This window comes from Loxodonta africana, chromosome X, assembly GCF_030014295.1.
Source record: "Loxodonta africana isolate mLoxAfr1 chromosome X, mLoxAfr1.hap2, whole genome shotgun sequence".
Lineage (NCBI taxonomy): Eukaryota > Metazoa > Chordata > Mammalia > Proboscidea > Elephantidae > Loxodonta > Loxodonta africana.
This window is the reverse complement of record NC_087369.1, coordinates 36,639,290-36,656,169: the sequence shown is the minus strand read 5'-3', so window position 1 is coordinate 36,656,169 and position 16,880 is coordinate 36,639,290. Positions and strand designations below refer to the sequence as shown.

At 37.5% G+C, this 16,880-nt stretch overlaps 1 protein-coding gene across 1 annotated transcript in view; it reads left to right on the top strand.

Annotated features, from left to right (window-relative positions):
* The window catches only part of DMD (dystrophin), a 1,889,362-nt gene that overhangs the window by 257,728 nt on the left and 1,614,754 nt on the right, over nt 1-16,880 (top strand). Inside the window, exon 8 of the mRNA XM_010599731.3 lies at nt 3,675-3,794. Coding sequence (XP_010598033.2) covers nt 3,675-3,794 — 120 coding nt within the window. The remainder of the gene's footprint in view (nt 1-3,674; nt 3,795-16,880) is intronic.

Here is a 16,880-nt window from a genome sequence, read left to right as displayed (position 1 = left end):
ATAGAACAGAAAAATAGAAACCAGAAGATAATGTTAATACCAAATACAGTTTATGCTAACCCACCCCAGTGCTATGCACTCTTGAAGATTTTCAGCCACTGTTGAGAGTATTTCCTTTGTCTCTTTATTTCTCTCTAGTCACTGTAAGTCCCGACAGTTCTTATGTTTGATTTTTAAAGCTATCAACACACAGCTAGCTTTTGTGGTACTTTGTCTTAGCACTTCTGCAAAGGCATAAAATGTAAACCCTTGATCGCTGTGGCAAGAATAGCACTTCTGATTATCAAGTAGATAAGTAAAACAAAATCAACAATGTAAATACTGAAGAAAATAAAGAGTACACTTGATTACATATGTTATAGACGGTTTAGAAAGAAGCATTTCATGGGTCACTCAATAATTTTCTCAAGTTCCTCTAAACTGTAAAAATAGCAATTTGCATTTTAAGTTGTAAACCTCAAGGAATTATGTCCTAGTGGGTTTAAATATATGTGATGATATCTATTGTCATATTTGAGTGATAGAAACAAAGGATTGGCTAAATTCAAGAGATCAACTTAAGATACATTGCCCATCAAATTAATATTTTATTATTTTATAAATTTCTGGCTGACAGATTTAAAATGTTTCTCAGTCCTGGCTTATATAACTCAGAAAACACAGACTCAACACGACTGTCAAGGACAGCTCTGGATGTTAATGTTTCCATTTTTGGCTTCATGGCAGAAAGAGTTTTATTAACCAGTGTAAGCTCTGGAATGTCAAAGGTGTGATAGGCACTATAGACTCCATACACAAAATAGATATCTAGTCATTGTATTCTAAATAGCTTCATTTAAAAAATGTAGCATGAAAAATCTAGAGAGAAAGTAAAAAGAAGAGATTTTACAGTGTCGAGAATGTTGAGATTTAGAAAGTCAAAATCCCAGAATAAAAATTCTCATAGGATTGAGATGGTGTTGCAGCCATTCTAATAAGTCCCCTATACCTGCCATAGGTTTTGAATAAGGAAAAAGCCAGTTTGGAAACTATAGAGCACTGTTGTTTAGTAAGTAGGTACTTCAGGTTTTCCAGAAAGTCACAGGCCAATTCCCAAACTCACTTCTCCAAGGAGTAAATTGACTAGAAGATTTATACCCTCTTCATGGATACTCCAATCATAATTGGTGTAGTGGGAGAGGGTCTTTGGGAACTGGAGGAAACAGGCAAGGTTTCTTGGTTCTAGTGAAGCCTTCTCTGCTAACCCCTCTTCTGTTTACCCTCTGTTTACACCTCTGTTAACCTCTTCTGCTTACCTCTGTTTATCTTTACAAAAAAAAAAATTACTGCATGATTTGGAAAAGAATAGCAGTGCTGTCTTGTGACAACATCATTTCTTTGGAGAAAACAGCAACTTTTTCACAGTCATACTTGTTGTAACTTGCAAAGCTAGGACATGAATTTTTCTGCTTTCATCTCAGGCTGCAGCTGAGAAAACCTGGCTGTAATCTCCTTAAGTTCATGTAGTCGTACAGCTCCTTCTACTAGATTGTAATCTTTGTGCAATCAGGAAGGGCTAAACTCATCTGTGATTATTGCCTCTGCCTTCCACATGGCCTCATTCATTCAACAAATGTTTAGTGATCTTTAGCTAGCTGCTGTGAATATATAGTGAGCAGGAGCGGCAGCACCTCTGCTCTGGTAGATAGTAGAATATTCCAGTAAGCAGAGACAGACAACAAATGACTAAACTACTAAAGAAGAAAATATTGGGTTATGATAATGTTATGAAAAAAAGATTAATAATAAACAAGAACTATGATAGGAATAGAAAGTATCTAGGGAGCAAATTTTGATGCCTTTGAATTATGGTGTTGGTGAAGAATATTGAATACACCATGGACTGCTAGAAGAACGAACAAGTCTGACTTGAAAGAAGTACAACCAGAATGTTGCTTAGAAGCAAGGATGGTGAGACTACAACTCACATACTTTGGACATGTTGTCAGGAGTGATCAGTCCCTGCAGAAGGACATCATGCTTGGTAAAGTAGAGGGTAAGTGGAAAAGAGGAAGACCCTTGGCAAGATGGATTGATACAGTGGCTGCAACAATGAGCTCAAACGTAATGATTGTGAGGATGGCATAGGACCACACAGTGTTTCATTCTGTTGTACGTAGGGTCACTGTGAGTCAGAACCAATTCCACAGCACCTAACAACCACAACAACAGTAACAATGGGGAGCAAATTTATATACCATGTTCAAGAAAAGCATCTCTGGGGAGGTGACTTCACTTGAATCCTGAACTATAAGGACAGCTTATTTGAAGATCTGAAGGACAAGCAATTCGAGCAGTGGGAAGAACTTGACAAATTTATGGAAGAAAGAGAAGACAGTTGTGGCTGAAACATAGTGTGAGAGGGCAGGAATTGTGTGCAATTAGATTGCAGAGGTAGGCAGGTGCTAGATCATACAGCGAAACCTGTGAGAGCCAGAACTCAATGGCACTGCCTTGTTTTAGCAGGTCTTGCAAGTTTTCTGCCTTGACAGGGAGCATTCTTACCACTTTTCTATCTCTTCTTTTAGTGGAAAATATTTGAGTTTTCCTTCTCTGACAAGTTTCCGCCTTACACAGGTTCTGACTTTCACAGGTTTTACTGTATAAGGATATCAGGTAAGGAGTTTAGACTTTCCTTCTTAGTGTGATGGGATCCATTGGCTTTCACACAGAGGAATGCCATCTAATTTAATTTAACAAAAGAGAAGGACCCAGCAAAGGAGCTGAAAAACTGCAGATGATGAGGTGGGAGGATAATCAGCAGAGGGTGGTACATGACACTAAGAAAAGACGAGATGAAAAAAAATGACCTGGATTTGGGGACCTGGAGTTGATGCTGACCTTTTCAAGAGATGTTTCCATGGGATAGTGAACAAAGAGAGTATTAGTTCAAGGAAGGGGAAACAGTAACGAGAAAACACAAAACTTTTTTCCCCTGGGAATTAGCTGGAGGGGTTTGTTGGGACAAAAGAGTTTGTTTTGTATGGTGATGGAGAGCTTTAGTAGAGTAAAAAAAACAAACAAACAAACAAAAACAAACCCATTGCCATCCAGTTGATTCTGGCTCATAGTGACCGTATAGGACAGGGTAGAACTGCCCCATAGAATTTCCAAGGAGCAACTGGTGGATTCAAACTGCCAACCTCGAAGTGACTTATAGTGACCCTATAGGTTAGAGTAGAATAGCCTCCATAGATTTCCAGAGAGCTCCTGGTGGATCCAAACTGCTGACCTTTTGGTTAGCAGCCATAGCACTTAATGACTAAGTCACCATGGTTTCCCTTAGTACAGTAGGAGAGATTAAATATGCCAGAGGTGACAGGTCATTGCAGGATAAAAGTCTTTGAAAAGGTGAGGAGGATGGGACAAGGAACAGACCATCTCACTTATACCTTTCTGAACACATGCTCTCTATATGTTTTTGAGTTCAATTGACTTGACAATAGAAACATGTAAATTTGGTTGAGCACCATACTAGAAAATTTCTATGTTATGGTTCTAGTTTAATAAAAATTGCATTCCCCAAGATGTGGCAGAAATCGATCACATGCATTTGGGAAGAAATGTTTTCGGCATATAGATCAAGGGAGTATTCTTTATTAAATTTCTTTTTTTTTTTTAATTCTGTCTTTCAGGTGCTTCAAGAAGACCTAGAACAGGAACAAGTCAGGGTCAATTCTCTCACTCACATGGTGGTGGTGGTGGATGAAGCTAGTGGGGATCATGTGACTGCTGCTTTGGAAGAACAGCTTAAGGTAATTGTCAGATTATCTGCTTTACGAAATCTAATACGCCATTCAAAAACACCTCGGTACAATTTGAAAACTACTTAGAAAATTTATAACAATATGCTAAAGACGTCTAGAACACAATATATTTATTGGAAATGTTTCAAGTGATTTCTGATCTGTTTCTCTTTCCCTTTCATTAACTGCATGTTGTTTTCTTACACTAGCTTCCCGGCCTTCGGGGAAACATACACGTGCAAATGCTTTTTTTAATTATAGTTGAATCACGTGAGTTGTAGAACTGGCAAGAGGAATATTAGTCCTGCCCTCTTCAAAACTAAAGTCTAAGAGGGGACCAAAAAAAAAAAAGAATGGCACTGGGTTTGGTTTGAGTATGTTTGTTCCTAGTAGCTTTCAGTCCTAGTCTTGCTGAGGGCACAGAGGATATTTAAGCTATGGAAGCTTAGTTGGAGTAGATATCTGGCCGGTCAGGCCCTCTTTTACCTGAGATGGTAGTCATTGTGTTCTTAGACACACAACCAGTGCACACTAACAGAGGAAAATGTGGATATTTTCATATTTTTGTCTTTTCTTCCAAATTGGGAAAGAAAATTTTACAGTTAAAACAAAAACAAAGCATTTGTACATGCAAAACATATAAAAAGGCAACAATAAGGGACATTAAGGGAACATATAGCAATTTATTGTTCTAAATGATTATATACATATATACATTCACACACAGTTACAGATTATATATGAGATGTTTATCATGCCCACCAAATGCCCACATTTCTCTGTGATTCTTTGGATCCAATAGTCTGATATGTCTAAGCATCCAATAAATGTGGGTTTAAATGGCTTTATCAGCCCAAGGTTGTCTTACACATAGTTTCTTTTACCTAACCTGTAACAGAATTTCTTAAAGCCTTATCTCTGTTTTCTCCTCTTTTTGTGTGAAATGTATTTTTTTTTATTTCAGTGAAATGTCATTTCCTCAGCTTAATGCTTTAGTCTGCCAATCTCCAACAATGGTATCTAACTATCCATCCTTAAATGACAAGGAGAAAGTTCTTGAACTAAACAGGTTGGAGACTGTTAGAACGGAGCATTTAATATATACTGGCAAACCATGTTAATTTCATTTCACTGAAATTGCAGAGATTACAGATTTAAAAGGCTTATGATACCAGATGTCATAATATATCATCAAATATATGATTTTATATATATATATGTGTGTGTATTTTAAACAGACATACACTCATAACCAGCTTAAGTACCACACTGACAGATAACTGCTGAGTCTATTTTAAGGAATTACATAGGTCTGACATGATAGTATTTTTTTTTTCTTGAGATGATAATACTGGGAAACCCTGGTGACACAGTAGTTAAGTGCTATGGCTGCTAACCAAAAGGTTGGCAGTTCAAATTCACCAGGCTCTCCTTGGAAACTCTATGGGGCAGTTCTACTCTGTCCTATGGGGTCACTATGAATCAGACTCGATGGCAATGGGTTTGGTTTTTTTTTTTTTAATGATAGTATTGTGACTAATTACAGATTTGCAAAAATATAATGGTGTCCTGGAGCTCTGGTGGAGCCCTGGTGGTGCAGTGGTTAAGGGCTACAGCTGCTAACCAAAAGGTCGGTAGTTCAAATTCACCATCTCCTTGGAAACCCGGCTGGGCAGTTCTACTCTGCCCTATAGGATTGCTATGAGTCGGAACTGACTTTATGGCAATGGGCTCGGGGTTCTCGTGGCACAATGGTTAAGTGTTTGGCTACTAACAAAAAGGTTGGCTGTTTGGATCCACCAGCAGCTACTTGGAAACCCTATGGGGCAGTCCTACCCTATCCTATAAGGTTGCTATGAGTCAGAATCCACTCGACAGCAACTGATTTGATTTTTTTTTCCCTCTGGGGTGTGCATCTGGTTAAGTGCTCAGCTACTAACCAAAACACTGGCAGTTCGAGTCCACCCTGAGGCTCCTTGGAAGAAAAAGGCCTGGCAATTGATCTGCTTCCAAAATATCTGCCACTGAAAACCCTATGGAGGACAATTCTACACTGGCACACATGGGGTCACCATGAGTTGGAGTCGATTCAATGAAAAATGGTTTTAAAAACTCTAATACTAAATGTTTCTCAGAAATTATCAGAAAAGCACCAGAGAAGGTGGGGTGAGGGTCTGGTTTAAATAAAAACAAACTTTAAGCAGATGTTTTTCTAAATTATAGAATATTTCTAGTTAAAATAACAACTGATAAGCATCCACTTTGACATTAGTAGGCCCAGAACAACGGACCTTGGAATATAATTATTCCAAGGTGATACGTGTGAGACTTGGCCACCTCTGATAAAGCGGTCCATAGAACTCTCAGGTGGTCACTGTGTTAGATCTGAGGTAGGCTAAGCTGGGAGTGGTGGACCTAATGCTATTTTATAGTCATTATATTACTTGCTTTCCTTTCTTGCCTTCTTTTCTGCCTTTATTTCTTTGGGCCAAGGTATATACTAAGATAGCTGTGCATATATTGTCTATCCACAATTCACAAAAACTCAATCTGCAGTTGTCCATTATTATTGCCCCCCTTAGTTATTGTTAGAAACCCTGATGGCTCAGTGGTTAAGAGCTCGGCTGCTAACCAAAAGGTCAGCAGTTCGAATCCTCCAAGTGCTCCTTGGAAACTCTGTGAGACAGTTCTACTCTGTATTATAGGGTCGCTATGACTTGGAATTGACTCGACAGCAATGGGTTTGGTTTGGATTTTTTTTTTTTAGTTAGTATTGGCATCTGCTTTCTAGTCTCCTCTTTTCCCCTGAGCCTTCTTTCCACTTTTGATACCTTTATTTTGCCTTGACCTAACTGCCACCTGAATTTTGGATAATCTAGGCTAGTGTCTAAAAGGGCAAAGATAGAGGGAAATAAGTGGAGGGAAATCCTCTGATGTAGCACTGCTTTTTCCCATTTTATCAGTTTCCTCAGTGCCAGAGGAACCTGAGCTTGAGTTCCACACCCTATTTGACCATTGGCTGGAAATACCCTGGTATCCTGGTCTTTTGTTTGGCTTTGCAATAAAGATGATCTTTTCTTAGGTTCTTCTTTAAGTGGCATAATCTTGTTATACCTAGTCTAAATATTAAAAAGAAAGGGAAGAAGGAGAGTAAAAGAAGTTGCTACAAGAGAAGGAATAGGAGAGAAGAAAGAATAAAGGATTAATAGAGAAATAAAACAAATACACCGGAGAAGTCCCTGTAACAATAACACAGTTACACTGGAGATGTAATAAGATTTCATGTATGCTTTTTACTGGGCCCAAAGGAATTCTAGTAGAAGTAATTGGAAGAATTACAGGAAAGAGAAACTGGTAAATGGACCCCCGCCACAAGAAAAAAAAAGGCAGGAACTTGAGAAGAATCCTCAAGGGTTTCTGTTAGGAGTCTAGTCATCCATGGCTTATTCCACAGGACCTGTTGATGCTGTATGCTCACCTCACACCTTCTCTTTCTCCTCTATGGTTTCCCATGTCAGCACGATACCTTAATAAATTCTACTCCAGCTCTGCTGAGGTGTACTTTGGGCCCTCAAAAAATACACCCAATGGTCTTGAGTAAGGAGGTGGAGACAGGGGAAAACCAGGAAGGGGAGCCTCAGATTTAGTGAATAAGGGAGAGATCTATTCTCACTTTCCTGAGTTTTAAAAAAAAGAACGGTTGCCATCGGTGAATTCTGACTCACGGTGACCTCATGTGTGCCAGAGTAGAACTGTGCTCCATTAGGTTGTCAGTGGCTGATTTTTAGGAAGTAGACCACCAGGCCTTTTTTTTGAGTCTCCTCTGGGCGGATTAAAACCTTCAGTCTTTCAGTTAGCAGCCAAGCACATTAACCGTTTGCACCGCACAGGGACTCCATCCTGAGTTTAGAACTTTAAATGTACCCCCCATGGAATATCTTTAAATATATTGACTTAATTCTATGACCTCTATTATTATTTCTGCAACTTTAAAGGATTTTTGAAGTCTTCTTTTTAAAAGACTTGAAGAAAACCAAAGACAGGTCAGAACATATGCTTTGGGATTATGAAAGATGGCATGACTTATGAAGGATAATATTCTGAAAAGTGCAGTGTGTTGGAAATTAATTTGACTGATTCGTTCTCTTTGAAAGGTTCAGCTTGTTCCTCTGCAATGCCACCACAGGCCAGAGCCTTGTCCTTAACTTTAGAAGTTTCTAGGATATCAGTACACAGAGAGCCTGATTTGTAAGCAACAATGCCAATTCACTAATTTTCTTCAAAAATAGGTTGGCTGAATAAGTAAGACTGGTAATTTATGTAGAGACTTCAGTCCTGGAGGACATTGCCGTATCTTTTTCTAAATATTCATTTTTTTCAATGAGTACTTATTGTGCTCGCACTATGTCCCTGGGATTGTGCTGGATAACAGAGATTCAATGGTAAATAAAAAGAAAAATGGTCAGAACCTTTCCAGTTTGCTGTTAGGTGCCATGGAGTCAGTTCCAACTCATAGCAACCCTATAGGACAGAGTAGAACTGCCCCATAGGGTTTCCAAGGAGTGCCTGATGGATTTGAACTTGCTAACTTTTTGGTGAGCAGCTTGAGCTCTTAACCACTATATCTACCAAAGCAAATAGAAATTAATCAGATAATTACAAAACTTAAAAAAAATTAAAAATGGACACAAATGCTTTCTGTGAAAGAAAGGAACAAGCCTTTGTGACAACAGATTCATCTGACTTAAATGGAGGTTTGAAGACATGATAAGATTTATTAGTAAAGTGATGTTTAAGGGTATGTTGGAGAGAACTGGAAAGTGTGTGTGTGTCTGTATATGTGTATGCATGTGTGTTTGTGACTGTGTGAATGTGTTTATGTGTGACGAGTCGAGGTAGATAGAGTTTCCAGGAAGGCAGACAAGTAGCTTGAGTGAGAATGGCATCTTCCAGAAACCAAGAGAGGGCCAATGGGGCTATAACATTGAGATTCAGAAGGGTGATGCTAGATGAGGCTTAGCAGGTAAGCAGGAGCTTACCTAAGTCTTAGAGCGTGATACTAAACTTCACCAGAATTCATTCAGTGAACAACTGTGTATTGAGCAGGAGTTCTCTGTTAGGATTGGTGTTGAGACTACAGTGGTAGAAGGGGGCAGGGGCAACAGTCAGGGAGCCTGCTCACCTGGACTTGGGCTCATCAGTCTAACTGAATGCATAATTATAGCCAGCATGATCTCTAGGTGACAAAAATATGTACTGCTAGATGAAAAAGTCTCCCTAAGTGACCTTAGGTGAGATGCAAATATTTAGTATAAGTTAATTTTGCAACACTACAGAGTAGGAAAGTGTTCTGGGCAGGAAAAAAAAAGCATTTATTTGTTCATTCAACAGATATTTATTGATTGCTTACTAAGTGCCAGGCACTAGTTTATGCTTTGAGGTTAAGTTATGAATAACGCATTAATCTTTCCTCTGTGGAGCTTACATTTTAACCAAACATCATAATAAATAAGCACATTTTATACCGAACATCATAATAAATAAGCACATTTTATACTATGAAAAAAGTAACAGGAGTCATGGAGAAAAAAATGAAAGGAGAAGGGAGCAATTTTAAAGGAGTGGTGAGGGAAGGCCTCATTGAGAAGGTAGCCTTTGAACAAAGACTAGTACAAGGTAAAGGGGTTATTTTGGAGGTCCATAATTCCTTTGGGGCCTTTTGCTTTGAGAAACTGAAAGAAGAACATAGAAGGAACATAAAGGAAATGTATTGTTTTAGGACAATAGTTTTTCTAGTAGAAAATAACCAGGAAAATAATTAGGCCTCTTGCTCACAGAAGACGCTGTAATGAAAATACGTTCCGGAGAAAAGACAGAGCTATTAAAATCCCATTTTTAGATAGATTCTTCTATGTAAGTTAAAACCTGAGAGTCCAACTAGATATACTGAAAGTCTCTAATGCCTGGAGACTCTCTGACATATAAAAGCTCTTTGAATTATTTTGTTAAATGGATTTAAACTTAAAGCTACTGTTTACCGTTTTGGAGAATTAAAGGTATGTCAAAAGAATGGATACAGGCAAGCTGCCTCTTTTTAAGAAGAATAACCTGGAAAATGCAATTTTAGAACAGATTGTCAAACATAAGGTTGTACACACTGGTAGAATTTTCTGTCCATCTTATGAGGTTGATAAACTTGCTTACTGAATGCTTTAGGGTTCTCTAGAGAAACAAAACTAGTAAGAGATATATACTATACATATACACACACACATATATATACATACATATACATATAATATACGTATACGTGTACATATACATACGAAAGCTGAACAATGAATAAGGAAGACCGAAGAAGAATTGTGCATTTGAATTATGGTGTTGACGAAGAATATTGAGTGTACTATGGAATGCCAGAAGAATGAATAAATATGTCTTAGAAGAAGTACAGCCAGAATGCTCCTTAGAAGCGAGGATGGCTAGACTGTGTCTCACGTAGTTTGAACATGTTATCAGGAGGGACCAGTCCCTGGAGAAGGACATCATGCTTGGTAAAGCAGAGGGTCAAAGAAAAAGAGGAACACCCTCAACAACATGGAGTGACACAGCGGCTACAACAATAGCCCAAACATAGCAACGAGTGTGAGGATGGTGCAGAACCAGGCAGTGTTCTGTTGTACATTGCTATGAGTCAGAAATGACTCAAAGCCACCTAACAACAACAACATGTATATATGTACTAGCCCTGGTGATGCAGTTGTTAGGAGCTCAGCTGCTAACCTAAAGGTCAACAGTTTGAAAGGTCAACAGTTTGAATCCACCAGGTGCTCCTTTTAAACCCTATGAGGCTATTCTACTCTGTCCTATAGTGCTGCTATGAGTCGGAATCGACTTGACAGCATAAGTTCAGTTTTTTGGTGTTTATGTATATATACGTGTGTATATTATATATATATATATATATACATATATATTTATATGTAGAGAGACACAGAGATTAATTTTGAGGAAGTAGCTCACACAGTTGTGAGGGATGGCATGTCAGAAATCTGTTGGTCAGTTGACAGGTTGGAGATTTTTGTAGTCTTCTGTCCCAAGTTAGTATAATAGGTGGTGGGGGAGCCAGAGAAATTTTGGCAGAATGTTATAGTCTGGAGACAGAATCTTTCCACTGGTATCTCTGATTTTGCTCTTAAGGCCTTCAGCTGATAGGATGAGGCCCAACCACATTATGGAGGGTAATCTGCTTTACATAAATCCAACTGATTTAAATCCTAATCACATGTAAATTTTTCATAGCAACATCTAGTCTAGTGTTTGACCAAACTACTGGGCACCATAGCCTAGCCAAACTGACATGGAAAATTAACCATCAAACTGAAGAAAGGAATATTTTTGAAGATGAGAAATGTCTCTTAGAGCTAAGATACATTCACTAAAATCAAGACATAAAAACCAGCTTTATATCAAATGACATTAAACAATTTGTACAAATACTATTTGGTGTTATTAAGATAAATATTTGGTGGATTTATTAAGCTGATTGATGAAAAGGAATAGAATGAATATAGAGTATTTTGATTTCCCTAAAGTATTTAGCCAAACTTCCTATGATACATCTATGAACAAGGTGAACACTCCTATCCCTGTGTGAGTTGGTGGAGAATATCTGTGTTTTAATACATTCCATCCTAGTGTGTGATTAGAGCCCTGATGGTGCAGTGGTTAAGATCTTGGCTGCTAACCAAAAGGTCAGCAGTTCAAATCCACCAGGCGCTCCTTGGAAACCCTATGGGACAATTCTACTCTGTCCTATAGGGTCGCTATGAGTCGGAATCGACTGGATGGCGCATAACAACAACAACAGTATGTGATTGATGTCCTAGAGAATTGGACTGAAAATAATTCTGCTTCCTTATTCAACAACCTACAGTGTCAGAAGAAGCTGGAGAAAGAACGCATTTGGGGATTTAGTCGTGGAGCTGAGGAAAGCTCTTCCCTACAGGAGTGGTTAATGGAGGGTTTTCTCTCCCACATGACTTTTAGAAGGTTTATAGCAATATCCTGTGGAGTTAGAGTGTCATATACAAGCTCATTTTTAATGTTTAATGTTTTCTATCAGAAAAGGCATGTTTATTGTTTGACATTTTGCTACTTCAAAAAAAGATACAATCTCTTAAATCAGTTGGAAAAGTATGGGGTAAGAAAGTTCTGACTTCTCCTCCATACATGTAAATGTATGCATATGTCTATATGTATATGCATTTTACACAGATATAAGATTTATACATGTAAGGTTTGTATACAAAATATTTATATATGCATATGTGATTTATACATATAAGATATATAGAGAGAGAAGGAAGAGAGAGAGAAAAAGAAAATCTCACTTGGGCACAAGGTTTATATTAAACCATAAACAGGATGGTTTAGTTTTTTAATAAATTAATGCAATCTTATATAGCAGTATAGATTTCAAGAACTATGTTCCAATTTAAATATATTAAATATCTTAAGCCCAAGATTGGCACTGTATTTTAGCTGGATTTTTCAAGGATGGAGATGTCTTGTGAAGATTGTTTATAGAACCCGGAATTATTTACTCTGAAGAAAAACCTAAATAGAGATAAGCCACGTGTGAACGATTATGTCTTGTTGAAAAAGGAAGTCATTTTCCTTGTGTTACTTCAGAAGACTCTGCCACCAAAAACAGGCAAAACCAAAACCAAACCCACTGCCATCTAGTTGATTCAGACTCATTGTAAAAAATAGGCAGAAGTTGATAATTCTGGATGTCTTCGTTCCTGAGCCCATTGCCTTCTATCCCGTTTTCTTCTGAATATATTCACCTTAAAGTCCAAAAAGCATCTCAATTTAAACAAGATGAAACTTGTCTCATTATTCCCCTACCTCTCTCTATGCATGTTCTTTTTCATTGATTCCCCATTTTGGTTATTGCACCATTGTTCACGAGGACACCTAATCCAGAAACCTATAGTTATCCCCTTTCCTTTCCCTTATAAGTCTTCTACATGTAATTGGTCACAATATTTCTTGTCTGTCTCTTGGAGTCATTATGTCATTTTTATTCCTGTCACCATTTTTTCAGATAAATCTCATCTCATCTGCCCCTGGATGTTTTTGCCTTTATTCCTAGCCCCTTCCAACCCATTCTCCACATGGAAGTCAAGATGGACTTTTAAAGATCTATTTGATGCATTTTCTCCTCTGCTTAAAATTTCTAGTGATTTTCCATTTGACCGAGAAGATATTTTATTACCTGACCCCTTACCTATCTCTCTAAACCTGTGTCCTTTTGGTCCCCTCATGTGCCTTAACCTACATTTCATTCATATGAGCTAGTTCTGATTCTCAGTATGTCACTATGTCTTTGTACATGCTACTCCTGTTTCTTAGAATACTCTGCTTCATAACATCTACTTTGAAAATTAGTACCACATGTAAAAGACTCAGTTTCAGTCTTCCTCCATGGAACTGGCCATTCTAGGTAGCAATGACTACTCTGGACCTTAACTATTCCTGTGTTTTAGTACTTACCCATCATACTCTATTGCCATTAGTATTTACCTGCTTTCTTCTTTCACAAGTATATAATTTCTATGATATTATATTCTTATTCACCCTTGAATGTACAATGGAAGATGTAAATGATCATTAATGCTTATAGGATACCTGGATGGATCTATTGCCAGGTGGTTGGATATGATACCAAGAAAGATATTTTTTTAACAAAATACCAAGAAAGATATTTTTTTAACAAAAGGGAAAGCTTTTTATTGCAAGGTGATTAAGAGTACAGACTCTGGATTTAGACTCACACTGCACTGCTTTGTCCCTTACCTAGAGTATAACTTTTGACAAGTTACTTAACCTTTCTGTGCATCAGTTTTCCCATAGTTATTACAAAGATCATAATAGAACCTACCTTATAGTGCTGCAGTAAGGAATAAAGGGTTGAAAACGTGAAACACTTAGAAAAGTGCCTGGAAGAGTAAGCACACATACATTCCAGCGCATTCTTACATTGGTATAGGAGTTGTGGCAAGTGACGGGCTATTCTTCATTGGTAATGTTTAGCACAAACAGGAATCTCATATCTTCACATATGTTTTAGAAGACATTCCATTCTGAGTGGGAGGTTAGACTTGATGATTTCCAAAGTTCCCTTTTATAACAAATTGTGTAATGGTGGAGTGCATGAAAATAAAAAGAAATGTTTTCCAACATTATCTTCTTTCTGCAGAGAAATTCTGATTGAAAAGTAAGAGCGAAACAACACACCAGAACTACACCGTGCTCACAAGTGGTCCCAGATGTAAAATAGCAAGGAGGCCATTAGAAATAGAGCACTAATCATTAAATATGATTCCTCCATGAATATCATGTCCTTCCGATCAGAGCCTGAACACATGTTAGCACATGGAAAGTAACTTTTAGCATTTACAAAAAGAAGCAGACATCATACAACAGATGAGTGATCCACCTTGGCTCAAAGCTGTCTGGGCAGAGATGTAAAACATGTACACATGCCCCTCTATGCACTGTAGATGAGAGGACTGAAAGGAACAGTCGCATGACACAGTGAATCTCCCCCGTCCCCCCAACCGCCACCCCTGGCTACTGGAAATTGTCCTGGTGGAAACAGAGAGCTCTTCCATGCATGCCCTCCACCTGGCATCATGGGTGAGGGACTCAAATGGGAACATATCTTATGTCACTCTCCCCTGACTAAATAGTCTAAATTAGGCGGACTGAACACTTTTGCTACATGTGCCTCTACCTAGTACCATAGCTAAGGGGCCACTAAGTCCCTCAGTAGGCCATTTTTCTACCCCGATGGTCATGTGACTAGGGTCTACGTGGCCTACTACATGAAGACCATGTAATTTCCCAACCTGACTACCTTGAGACGGAGGGGTAAAACACCTTGGGACCAAGCCCAGGATTGTATCTCTTTAACCCTGCTGACATTTAGACAAGCCATTAGGCTTTTGGGGTCGGAGGGTGCGGTAGTTTGTTTCTGAAGGCCAAAGATGCTAGCAGGGGGAGAAATGAGAAAGACATGGCCACCAGTCTTGCCCAAAAGACTGTCTCTTCACAGTATGATTCTCAAAATGATTTTGACAGGAAGAAACAGTCTGGAAGCAATGGTAAACTGTAAGGAAGGAGTTGAATACTACATTCTGCAATTATTTCTACCAACAATTGTACTATTCAAAAGTGGCTAAATAAATCTGGAACAAGTAGAAAAGGAGAGGGCCAGATAATTAATTACAACATCTTTTTGCACATTGTCATCATTATTGCTTTCATCACACATTGTTTTAACAAATGAAACGTGGGGTTGTGTGGTACAGATTACAAAAGAAATATGTTGTATCTCAGCTAATCTGAAAATCGTAAAATAAATGAACAGTGAATTATCTATTTTTTGGAAGGAAATAGATAATAAAAAAAGGTAGTTTTCCAGAATGACAATAATATCCCCTATTCTTTTTTGAAATAATTTATTTTATTTTATTTTTTGTTGTTGAGAATACACAGCAAAACATAAACCAATTCAACAGTTTCTATATGTATAATTCAGACTTACCATGGCTTGAACATATGACATATAAGGAAAAGTTTTTATATAATTTGGGGTGGAAAAAAGTCTATGGAATGTCAAATCCTATAAAAATATATATAAATTACTTTATGAAGAGGAAAATGGATGGAAAATATCGGGATATTTCTCTCGTTTCTAAGTTTATGTTTGGTGAATAAAAAGCATTGTAAAGATAAGAAAAAAGAGACATCTTTAAATGTGATGGAAATGGTATCACTAAGCCAAGTGTCAAGAATTATTGTCCTTGAAGCAATAATTATAATTATTAGCACTTTTTGTGGGCTTATTATTTTCCAGTAATTTTATATACCTTGTATGTAATACTGTCCCTGTTTCACAAATGAGAAAACCAATGCATAATGAAGTTACATCCAAGTTCACGCAGCTGTAATTGGCAGAGCTGGAACTGGTACCCAGATCTGTGTGAGACTCAGCCTGGGCTTTCTCTTAATCTCTCAATTTCATAAGAGAAAATTGCTATGTGACCTTGAGAAAATTATGAAATTTTTCTCAGTTCGGGTTTGTTCATCAATAAAAGGGGGATAAGAAAACCTATCTAAAAGAATTATGTAATTTTATATGTAAATTTAATGCATCCATGCAAATGCATAATATATGCACTTATTTTAACACTATTGCAATAATTTTTTTTTTTCTAGAACAACACTCTCTTATAGGGAAACCACCGGTCATGTGTGGCTTTGTTAAGGAGTTGACATGTGGTTAGTCTGTTTAATGAACTGAATTTTAGATTTCATTTAATTTTAATTTAAATATAAAACTGGAAATCAATTCAGTTATTAGAAAACTTTTAAATTCGTTTGGAACATATTGGGTATATGAATCTACTTTTTCTATTGTGAAGTTTCATAATATCTAAATACATGTCACATATTTCCAATGAATATTTATCCTCCAAATTGAGATATTCTGTAAGTGGAAAATACACAGCCGATTTCAAGGATTTCCCTGGATATATGCCCTGTGATAACTGGTTTAAGTAATAGGGTATTAGGTATATTTGATAGAACAGGATTTCTACATTACTCCATCTGGCCTCAACCTTGACTTTTTGACTTATTAGTTGAGCAGTTTGGGGTAACTTCTTAAACTCTCTTATGCTCAATTTGTAAAATGTAGTCAAAGATAATAATGATAATAATACCTGCTACATATAATTACTGAAGAAATTGTTACAAGTGTTTTGGTACAATAAGAAGTGTTATTCCCATAAGTGTTCGTTCTAATATGATCTCCAAGAGAAATGTGGCATTTCTAGTCTATGAAAACAATCTCAAACTTTTCCCTATGACACAATGTGATGTTTTAAGTAATTTTTTTTTGAGAACACATACAAGTACACAAATCTTAATTATAGCTTGAAGACTTTTCACAAAGGTAACACACCCATGATATACACACCCAGATAAAAAGATAGTACGTGATCAGCAACCCAGAAGACC